The 12,606-nt window shown below is 35.1% G+C and overlaps 1 protein-coding gene across 1 annotated transcript in view; it reads right to left on the bottom strand.

The window, feature by feature from the left end:
* The window catches only part of LOC137395075 (uncharacterized), a 31,479-nt gene extending 19,047 nt beyond the window's left edge, over positions 1-12,432 (bottom strand). Inside the window, exons 1-4 of the mRNA XM_068081859.1 lie at positions 12,334-12,432; positions 7,054-7,145; positions 4,519-4,650; positions 1,921-2,205 (exon numbers count right to left, since the gene is read on the bottom strand). Coding sequence (XP_067937960.1) covers positions 1,921-2,205; positions 4,519-4,650; positions 7,054-7,072 — 436 coding nt within the window. The 5' untranslated portion in view covers positions 7,073-7,145; positions 12,334-12,432. The remainder of the gene's footprint in view (positions 1-1,920; positions 2,206-4,518; positions 4,651-7,053; positions 7,146-12,333) is intronic.
* Between the last annotated feature and the right edge of the window lie 174 nt (positions 12,433-12,606).

Raw genomic sequence — 12,606 nt, forward strand, 5'->3', positions numbered from 1 at the left:
AGTCTAAGAGAAGCTATTTTGTCAAAAATGGCGTGGTTCAGGATCAGCAGGTCAAGTTTCACTTGTAAATACCAGCCGCCAAATTTGTTTCAAACAAATAAGAGCTAAGCTCTAACTTGTTTTTCAAACAAGTAAGAGTTTAAAATCTTTAAAATCTGAAATCTTGACGCTTCAATGCTGAATACGACGAATAAATCAGCTGCACTAATGGAGATACAGCTGCATGAAAGTGCAGCCTAATGTCTTAAATTCAGTGATTCATTGATCTATGACAGCACCACAGACACTGACAGTTGATGATAGTCTGAATGTACTATATTAAAGTATTACTGACAGTTGATGATTGATGGTCTGAATGTGTTATATTAAAGTATTACTGACAGTTAATGATTGATGGTCTGAATGTGCTATATTAAAGTATTACTGGCAGTTGATGATTGATGATAGTCTGAATGTGTTATATTAAAGTATCACTGAGAGTTGATGATTCATGATGGTCTGAATGGGTTATATTAAAGTATCATTGAGAGTTAATGATTGATGGTCTGAATGTGTTATATTAAAGTATCACTGGTAGTCGATATAAATGCTCGAACTGTTTGAAGGCCAATAAACCCTTTAGTGGTAACAAGGAACTGTATGTAAGAAAATCATTTATCAGCGCAAAGTTATGGCAATACGCTACAAGCTAAAAACTAAAAATATTTAACCAATAATTGTGGTTCAGACATGTAGATTAGCTCAGCTATGCACGTAAAAATAACTTTTTCTGTATTTCTTATTGAATATCTATTACAGTTTTTGTGTATGAGTAACCGCAAACTGAATATAGATATAAATCTAACAAAAATTGAATTATCATTCAAATAAAATAGAATCTAATTGAAAAATTATTAAAGGAAAAATACGGTCGTCAGAATTAATGACTATCATATGCGCAATTTTAAGCATCATTCAATCGCTTAAAATATGATAAACTTGTAGAAATCACTGTCCATCTGAAAAGGAGTCATTCACTGTTTTCATGATGCAGATGATGCGCAAGTTTGTCGTCATCCGCAAGAAGGAAATGGTAAAAATACCCAAGTCAAACGAGTTTCGTTACTCGCAAATCTTTATCAAACGTTTCATGCTAGTAAAAGATGGAAATGACACTTATGAACGATGCGGAAGGAAATGATGCAGAAGCTATTCTATTTTAAACTTGTTTCACACTCAAGTCATTGTTATTTCGATTTGAGGAGTTCAGAATGCTGCCAAGCGTGACAAGACTGTGTTGCTAATTATTGACCTATGGCATGTTATTATTGACCTATGGCTTGTTATTATTGATCTATGGCATGTTATTATTGACCTATGGACTGTGATTATTGACCTATGGCATGTTATTATTGACCTATGGCATGTTATTATTGACCTATGGCTTGTTATTATTGACCTATGGCATGTTATTATTGACCTATGGCATGTTATTATTGACCTATGGCATGTTATTATTGATCCATGTTAATACACATTATGTTCCCACATTGCGTGCTAACAATGGTGTGCACAACTCCAAATTTGCATCATGCTCTTCATGGAAGCATAGTAACAGACTCGATAAAACGTCGCTCACGTAAAGGTGTACAATCTTGATTCTCACAATAGAACCAAATTATTGTTATGAGCTATCAGCATTTCAACGAATGTGATTAATAGAAAAAATAAGGCATGAAAAGCAAATTGCTTGTTTTCTGAAACAATCGTTTGGATTGCATAACTGCCGGCAGCAGAATCAGCTACACTCTAATAGCAGATCATAGATCATTTGGCTTGCTTTTAAAGCATGGTTCCTGAACCAACAGCTAATATTTAACAAGATGGAGGGATAATGGAAATAATAAAAAACATGCTTGATGAAAATAACCTGAGCCTTACCAGCGTTTGGGTCAGCACCTCGAATGGCAGCATTTTGTACAATCTCTCTAAAGAGCCCCTGCAAAGTCTCATTATCAGTTTGCATGTCAATACGACACCATGTGGCCTCTCCACCGACCAACTGTACTCGAGTGTTGTGGTCAGCAAGAATATCATCATTGTCGATGTAATAGCGGCTTGGTTTGGTTGTTTGCAGGGCGGAGAAATTAAGGTTAGGAGTGGTGTTGAGCATTCTAAGGGTATCAGGTGTGACCACCAAGATGATTGTCCCATTTAGGGAATTGTCTAAAAATATCAGATAAAACACAAATTTATCAAAAATTCAATTATTGTTGCAAAAATGAGATTATATTTGCAAATTTATTAAAGACAAAATACTACCACCAGAATAAATGATTTTTTTCATGACTATCATATGCACAACTTCAAACATCCTTGAATTGCTTAAAGGTTGACTTGCAACAAAATTCACATTACAGTTATTTGATATCAAAAGATTCACCATGTCTTACTCTGCTGTGTGGTAGGTGTAAAATATGTGGAAATGTGATTACAAGCTCTTAAAAGCTCAAAAACGAACAGTTAATCGCAGCCATCACAAAACTGCAGTAGACTAGATTCTCTTTCCAAAACGGCTCAAATGGGACGTAGTTGTACAAGATGGCTTCTGTTTACACTTTCACACAAACTCATTCGTTAAAATATCTTCAAAAAATACTTGACGCATTCAATAAAACCATGTCTATTGTTCTTACCCATCTATTTTATCCTCATTGTAATGCTGTCACTTTCAGCACTGATATCTTATAACCTACCGTGAAAACTCGTTTGATTTTTTAACTTTAGCTCGAAGGAGTATATATCATTGTCTGATAATTACGACGAGCCTGTTGGTCACCTGTGATAATCGAAAAATGCTACAAAAATTATTCGCGAAGTATGGGTCACATGATCAGATTACGACTAGACGATTAGACTAAGCCGAAACAAAACTGTAAAGTAGCGAGCACCTATATTTGATACGGGTTCTTCGGTAAAACCCAAAGCATTTGTCATACACTAGTGCTATGACAAGTTTTATATCGAGCCTTTTATTTGCCTTTCAATTTACGTGAGAACATCATGTGACAAAACAATAACCAAGTGTAATGACTACGTCAGAGAAATAAACTGATTCCGATCTACGGCAGTTTCGTGATGGCTGCGATCAACTGTTCGTTTTTGAGCTTTTAAGAGCTTTTAATCACATTTTCACATATTTTGCACCTACAGTACATCACAGCAGAGTAAGACATGGTGAATCTTTTAATACCAAATAACTGTAATGTGAATTTTGTTGCAAGTCAACCTTTAAGATATAATTAACTTGTAGAAATCACTATCTGAAAGGGACTCATTAAAAATAATATATATTTTTTAATAACAATAAATAATAATATCACCCAAATAAAGGCGTAGAGATTTGATTTTCACAATAGCAGCAATATCTTGTTATGAGCTGAAAGGTAAAATAGGTTTTCACACAGTCATTGTAATCTGTGTTGCAATATACCTACGCCTTGATTAAACCATACATGATACCAACTGACAACTAAGAATTAAATGTTTTCAATCATAATTCAAAACACAGACTTCAGTCTCTAGATAGCCACGCACATCCATAAATATCTAGATATACACAAATGTCACCATCATGTGTACATACAAACATAACCAATCATACAGCGACAAATATGACTGACTAAGTGTATTGACGCAGATGTTAACACCTACATAGACATGAACTTGGAGTCTTACATAAACACGGTTGTCAAAAACAACTAAAATGACATTCTGGGTGGATACAACTATCAATAGAAGTTTAAACCTAAAGATTAAAACCTACTCAGACCTCAAATAACTATTCTACACTCTATATAAATATACAACTCGCCGGCATTCAGCTAGGCTAAACTAGTATATAGGAGCGCACATTCGAATGTGAGAGCTAAACACATACGGCAGTTTAGTGCTGGGCACAGGTAATAAAACTCGTTGAACCCGCAGGTTTATTTTCTCACAAGTCTCGGGTAATAGAAATTATGAGCGTTTCAATCTTGTGGGTTCGGGTTTTGACTTGCGAGTTTGGGTTTTGGTACACGGATCCGTTGAGTAGAATGAACATAAACTCGGTCTATTACGCCCTGTGCTCTAAGCACTGTTCAACAACCCGTCTGTTAACGCTGCAAGCACGAATATCGGCCGAAAAAAAGTAAAAAATAATAAATAAATTGAATAGAATTATAATTGCATCTTAAATTTTAAGATATGTCTGATGCTGAAAAATTTTAGACATAAAACCCGTATCAACAAACCCGATACGCGAAAAACCCGTTGGCCAAAATGTCCTCGTGCCAAGCACTACGGCGGTTGCTATACAAAGGGATAAGAAGAATATGGTAATGGTAGACATAACAAGGAATAACAAAATATTAAAAAACTATTATATAGACTGATAAAAGTTTTATAAGCAGCGTGGCTACCCAATGTTACAATTTTAGATGATACAAGCAATTTATATGGCTTATCTTTTGAGATGAAAAAAAGATTTGCGCATACATTTAGCTGGATCGGAGAGCTCCGCTGTATCATGGCAGTTGATTGGAAATAAGAATATTCTGGAAAGGTCTTTGATGAGCTGGGTGACAACATCACTACCATCTCTATTCGACCAAATATCAATTTGCTGGTCTGTAAAAGACATTATTAACCTAACAAATATTAGCTCATTGAAACCTTGCATACACTAGCTGTTAAAGAGTGACAAAACAAAATTAATGCTCTCATGCACATCATGTTTGGCCCGTCTCCCTAATTCCAACAGCCAAAAAGATTTCCGTGGAAATTTAGTTGGAATCACAAAAAAGTTGATGGGTTTTCCAACATTTTTCCCATACAGTGCTATTTCTGAACAAGCTACCATCCGTGGACCATCTTATATTCTACCATCCGTGAACCTTCTTATACCCTACCACCAGTGAACTACCTTATACTCTACCACCAGTGAATTATCTTATACTCTAATACCAGTGAACCATTTTATACTCTACTACCAGTGGACCATCTTATATTCTACCATCAGTGAACTACCTTATATTCAGCTAGCAGTCTATCTTGTTCTACTCTGCCACAAATGAATCACCCTTCTTCGGATACGGAAAATGGATGATATAGAACTAGTGACCACAAAACAAGAGATGCTGTAGAAACGTAGCATTAGGAATTTCTAGTATTTCCTGAAAGTCTAATATCTTCTGATCACTTTACATTTTATTTGAACAACCTAGTTCAACTGTGTCAAAAGCTATGCTCAAAATGAAACCTGCAGATAACGCTTGCCTTCGCATCCATGAGTTCCATTCGTAATCTTCGGCAATATTGATTGCGTTCTAGAGTTAAACTGGGCAGTTTTACAAATATTTGGAAGTTTCGCAAAGCCCAACCCTAGGAACTAGCATAACCATTTTTCATTGAAACAATGCTACTATTCACTAGTGTACACATATTAAATTTGTTCATACCACTTTTGTTAGCTAAATCAAATGAAATACTATATAACATTTTGTAACAAAAATTTCCTTGCGAAGTCAATGAGATTTTTAGCAAAAATTTTAAATAAAAAATTTTGCTATTTAAAAAATGTGCTACATTGGTTTTCAAAGGTTAGTAAGTGTAAAATAAATTCTTTCAGGAATCTGTATAAAAAAGTGCAGCAGTCCTGTTGGATCACTACTGTAACAATCTAAGCTCTGTTGTGATGATTTTAATTCCATTAGCTCTCTCATCCCAGACCAGTGTTTGACCAACCAGTAGATTGCTAATATGAACACTCCATCTCTGACCGGTGTTTGACCAACCAGTAGATTGATAATATGAACACTCCATTCCTGACCAGTGTTTGACCAACCAGTAGATTGATAATATGAACACTCCATCTCTGACCAGTGTTTGACCAACCACTAGATTGATAATATGAACACTCCATCCCTGACCAGTGTTTGACCAACCAGTATATTGATAATATGAACACTCCATCTCTGACCAGTGTTTGACCAACCAGTAGATTGATAATATGAACACTCCCTCTCTGACCGGTGTTTGACTATCCAGTAGATTAATAATATGAACACTCCATCCATGACCAGTGTTTGACCAACCAGTAGATTGATAATATAAACACTCCATATCTGACCAGTGTTTGACCAACCACTAGATTGATAATATGAACACTCCATCCCTGACCAGTGTTTGACCAACCAGTAGATTGATAATATAAACACTCCATTTCTGACCAGTGTTTGACCAACCACTAGATTGATAATATGAACACTCCATCTCTGACCAGTGTTTGACCAACCAGTAGATTAATAATATGAACACTCCATCCATGACCAGTGTTTGACCAACCAGTAGATTGATAATATGAACACTCCATCTCTGACCAGTGTTTGACCAACCACTAGATTGATAATATGAACACTCCATCCCTGACCAGTGTTTGACCAACCAGTAGATCGATAATATAAACACTCCATATCTGACCAGTGTTTGACCAACCACTAGATTGATAATATGAACACTCCATCCCTGACCAGTGTTTGACCAACCAGTAGATTGATAATATAAACACTCCATTTCTGACCAGTGTTTGACCAACCAGTAGATTGATAATATGAACACTCCATCTCTGACCAGTGTTTGACCAACCAGTAGATTGATAACCTAAACACTCCATTTCTGACCAGTGTTTGACCAACCAGTAGATTGATAATATGAACACTCCATCCATGACCAGTGTTTGACCAACCAGTAGATTGATAATATAAACACTCCATATCTGACCAGTGTTTGACCAACCACTAGATTGATAATATGAACACTCCATCCCTGACCAGTGTTTGACCAACCAGTAGATTGATAATATAAACACTCCATTTCTGACCAGTGTTTGACCAACCAGTAGATTGATAATATGAACACTCCCTCTCTGACCGGTGTTTCACCAACCAGTAGATTGATAATATGAACACTCCATATCTGACCAGTGTTTGACCATTGATAAACAATAGATAGAAGTGATAGAACTTTACTCACAGTCCTCTTCAGTCGCCATCCCAGAATTGCTTGCCTGTGCTGGCACTACTTTACCTCAGCTCATCTGTGTAGGACCTCTAAAGCTAGGAGCGCTAGTAACATTAAAATAGAGCAGTTTACTACATTATAGTCACAATACTGAGATACAGTTTATTACATTATAGATTAAAACAAATATTTAACAGTAGACGCTCCTATAACAAAAATGGCCCTTTACGTAAGTTTCACACAGCTTAAGAACTTATATAAAATTTTTGCTTCGTATTACATAATAAATTTCATATAATGTAAAGTGTCAAGTCGATGCAAGTTCTCACATTCATTTTGAATAGTGGGAGTCTCAGTTTGCCTTTAAAATTTTGTTTTCTTTCTTGCCGCACTTTCTTGCCGGAGAAAAAACGATATATAGGGGTATCTCTGTTATATATATATATATAACAGAGATACCCCTATATATCGTTTTTTCTCCGGCAAGAAAGTATATATATATATATACTAGTACCCTGGTTGTAAAACGAATAGAATAAGTAGCAGCACAATTATTCAGAAATACCTAACTAAAGGTGGTCAATTGGTGCAGGCATTAGATTTGCGGGTCTACCACGCTGAATGTAACAAGTTGGACTATCGTTGAAAGCTCTCTTTTATCCAAACTTCTAACCTTGTCGATGGACAGATAGTAAAGATATATCTTTGTTGTACTTTATTTTAGACGTTTCATATTTTTCATTGTTTTTTCTTTGCAGCATAGATCTTGCTGTCTAGACAAGAAAATCACTTCAAATTAACATTGCCGGCGTGCATTCCTCTTAATTTGAATTAAAATTACAGTAATCATGGACTCCGAACCAAGTGAAAGTGATAGGAAAAAGAGAAAAGTTGTCAATACAAACCAGTAATACCACAGTTGATGTCATTAAATTAAAACGTTATGGTTAGTTTTTTCCTCTTTGAAGAGCCGAAGGATGAGTTTGGAAAGATTTTGGAATGGAATAAGCAATCCATATGTATTTTACAGTCCGTATACCCTAAAATCCCGATAACGTAAATGTTGCTGGAACGGATTATTTAAATTTTATGAGTGCCTACTATAATCCCTAGTGCAAAGCTACAATTTTAATTGGAAACTTATATATAAAATTTTAGGATACTTGTGAAGTGAAGCAATTCCGCATAGCATAGCGTAAGATAAGCTTTCAATACGTGCCTATTTGCAATTTCTCATACACCAATTTTGTATTATCTGCAAAATATAAAAGTTTTATTTAATGGACAGTTTGCATGATTCGGAATGAGTATGGGTTTGGTCATTATCAGCTAATATACAAACACTTGAGGCAAATCGGTTGTTATGTGCATAGGTGTTTAAAGGTCAATCGGTTTAATTTAGCACATGACCAGTACCAGCAATCCAAATCTTATATTGTCAAACTGGTTATATCCCAAATTTTGTATTGCTAGATGAGTGCTACCCTTAATCTTGCCGAAAAAGTACTATTTTATTACTTGCCTTGTGAAACAGTTTGTTTTCAATTAGTATGTCATCAAATGGTTACTATTACTCATTTTTGAAATTGACATCTATACTAACAGATCTAATCATCTAATCTGTGCCAAGCAAAGGTTCTAACAAAAACACGTAGGCCTATATGTACATCACAAACAGAACTGACTGTAATGATCCATGCTAATCTATTTCCTCTTAATCATCTAGCTCTTACTATACACTTGACTTCTTTAGAAACAAGGAACATTTGAAGGCCATTGCATGTGTGATAGCGTATAAGACTGTAGACAGTTGTTCCGCAATGCTTATTTTGATAGAGCATACTTCTACAATAATATGGTTTATCCGAACTTACAAATGAGGGAAAAGGTTTAGGCCTACATATGTTAAAACCAATTGCAAGTCATTCAAGTTACTTTTAATTCTTAAAGAAATGAAACTAACTCCAGTTAAATCTTCTTGCAAACATCAAGTTCTAAAAAAGGATGCAAACAAATTGGCCCCAAATCTAAAAACTTCAAATCAAACTTAGAGAGCTAAGGCTCTCGAAATACATGTACCTGAGATTGGCCATGAAATGTACACTTCTTTTTTATGATAAGACTCGCACATTAAGTGTTCCACTAATTAACAATGTCTCCGACTGATGTCAAACTGGGCTCATATGATATTAAATCTAACAAAAGAATATTTAGCAGAAACTCGCAAAAAGATTATAATAATAACAATTGCAATAACAAAAATGTTAGTCAATCAACTTTTATTTATGAGATTTATAATGCCTATAAATTCTTTAGTATCCTATATAACACCAAATGAAATTTAGTTTTCACTCCTTATTTTATATATCTGTGCAAGTATCTGCTGCCAAGTTACTGCTAGTAAATAAGCTCGAATTGCCTTATTTGATGCTCATGTTTTAAGTTAGGAGATGACCGTCTTCAGAGAATATATCAAAATTTAACAATATATATAAGTTATCTTTTAGAAATAGCTCTAACTTCCCTGAGAGCCCTCAACTAGCAACTGCTTCTCAACATCCTAAAGAAAAATTACAGGAGGTCACTAATGCTCTGCTTGCAGGAGGTCACTAATGCTCTGCTTGCTCGCAGTCCCAAGACATCATGTCAGTGCGGTTGTTGGTCCTGTCTGTTTGATAAATGCTTTTAAAAGCTTCAATCAGATTAATTGTCTAACGTGTCACCCGCTATGGGTGCTTGACAGTCATTCTCTCATAAGTTTTGATGCGCTGATTGGCTTTCTGAGTGTTATTGTTGTGCCACCATTTAATTAGCATAGCTCTCTATTATACAATACTCATTCCAGTTATTTTACATTATCTCTTGGCTTCATTCTCTCTGCTGCTACTTGTTTAGCCTTTCCATTTATATCCCTCACCTGGGAGTTGATGTACCATTGGTTAGTCTCGCAAATATGTAATTCATTTCATGTTAGGTAACTGATGCAACATAGTAAGTCTTAAAATTTTGGCAGTGAAGGACACGACCTTAGATGCTGGTATTTCCCATAGGTGATGATGGGATGCTTTAAATTCTAATTTCCTAAGCTTTTAACAATTTACTGTCGCTCCAAAGCTATAGTTGGTAAGGTTATGAAATATATTTTTCGGTAATGCTTGGCATATGGCAATTATTATTTATGTTACAGTATTCCGATGGTGAGTGCCTGGTTCAAAGCATTGAGTGATATAACTATGTGCATCTATGGAATATAACAGAACAACTCCCTACATAACAATTTTCATTAAGTATACAGAATACTGCTCTTGCCTGTAACTACATAGTTAAAATGTTGGCATATAAAGCACTATTGTGCTTGATTTAACTGCCATTCCAAACTTTTATACCTTCCTCTTTCATATCATTCAATATCTGCAAATGCATTTTAGCAATACCGCTGCTCTCTGAGTCTTAACCTCTTATATACATCCTGATCATAGATGAATAGGATGGTAATAATTCGCTAGGCTGTTAGGTATTCCGCTAGTAGCCTACTTCATCTCATTTACAAAATTATCATCAAAGTAGTCATAAAAATGTCATCATTTATACTAATAATTAATTAATAGCATGGCCTTCATTTGATACCTCAGATATTCTATTTAAGCTTCTACTTCTCAGTTAGTGGCAGATTAGGTAGGGTTGGAAAAAACCACAGTTTTTATGAAAAAACCGGAAAAACCAGGTCTTTTTGGTTTAAACCGGCTTTTAAGGTTTAAACTGGTTTTTATAATTTTACCAAGGTTTTTGCAATTTTAAGTCTAATTAACATCACTTACCATAGCTGCATGATTGAGTATTGAACATACATATGTGGAATCATCTGTTAACGATGCTACTGTGGGAGTTGTTATGGAAAAAAAGAGAGAAAACATATGAAAATTTCAGAATGAGTCTTTAATCAAACAAGATCGATGAAATACAGAGTAGACATCTTATCACATAAAGTGAATATTTTACATACAGCTCTATGTATAAGTAGGAATTTTAATCCAAGTGATTAGTCGTGTTGTAGTGTAGAGCAGAACATAATGCAGATGCATTGCTAGTGTTTGGAGCAGTGGCAGATGACTCAAATTCTATCACCTGAATACTAGCATCACTGTCTAAATTGGTGTTTTCAGCTTGACATTTTGCTACCTGAGCTTTAAGTTTATCTGCGTGACATCGCGTTACGCCAGCACACCTATTACATTTTGCCTTAAAACCTTTGCCTTTCGCAGTTCGAGTGAAAAACTGCCAAATGGGATCCTGCTTGCAAGACATGTTGGAAGTTTGAGGCACAACTTTAACCTTTCAAAAAACAAAAAACTTGATAAACTGAATTCTAACAATCCAACTACTTTGGCTGGAGCCCAATAAATGAAATATTAGCTTGCAAACTTAAAGCTTTTGCCAAAAGGATTTTACTGTTTTCATTTGTAGTTATAAGTAGGCATAATCCTTTTTCACTGGCCAGACTTGGGAAAGTATTCATTCATTATTGGAGACGATGATTGGATTAGTATATTTAACATGGTTTTTATACTTCATCAGTAAAGAGATCATCACATCACTTGATAAAACCAATTGAGAATGAAATTCACTAAGTCATTGTTGTGCTAGGATTTCAGGTAGTTTCAACTTGAGCTTTACCATCAATTTAGTACTGTGTCCTAAATAAACTTCCACAGCTGATAATTACATATAATTGCATTTCTACCGCACATGAACCCCTAGGAGCTTAAAATATTATGTTTTTTGTCACAAAAAATATTTAAGTAACAATAAAAAAACCGGTTCTTTCACCCTGGTTTAAACCGGGTTTAAACCAAGCCAACCCAGAGGTTAAGTTTTGCTAAAGTGTTTCCATTGACTCACCGTAATCATTTTTTTGGTTAAGCCTATCAGGTTCTTAATAATGTTTTTTTACTATTCTCACCAATTTTTTATTTCTTATAGCTTATTTCTAGCTTTACTCTTTGGTATTGCGAATGGTGCAACGAATACTGAAAAAATACAGTCGGTGGTAGTCCATTTCCTTGCCAATACTGCACTTATATCTGAGATAATTGGAAATATATGTAAAGAAATAAATATATATTGTACCTGTCAGACAAACAAACATAAAAAACGAAAGCAGCAATATGTTTAATATCATTCCAATAATATAGCAATAATTGGTTAAATAACGGAAGTGTACAAGCTATATTAATAATTATCGTAGATTGAAACAGAAACATGACAGTTGAATATGATTACTTAGATACAAACCAGTAAGGAAGCGATCATGCAATGATTACAACGTCGGCGGAAGCTAATGACATTACATCAAAATGTATTAGACCTCGCAACAAGGAAGTTCATCGCAGCAGCAGTTTTCAATTTTAGAAAAGATATGACTACTGACACGTGGTAATAAGACATTGACATAGTGAAAGTAATTTTAGACACGATCGTAAAGACAAGCTCATGGCTAATAGGTATCCGATTAGGACTGAGGGCAGTAGTACTTTTGCGGTATGACCGTCACACTGCGAAATCGCT

The sequence above is a fragment of the Watersipora subatra genome, chromosome 4 (assembly GCF_963576615.1).
Source record: "Watersipora subatra chromosome 4, tzWatSuba1.1, whole genome shotgun sequence".
Lineage (NCBI taxonomy): Eukaryota > Metazoa > Bryozoa > Gymnolaemata > Cheilostomatida > Watersiporidae > Watersipora > Watersipora subatra.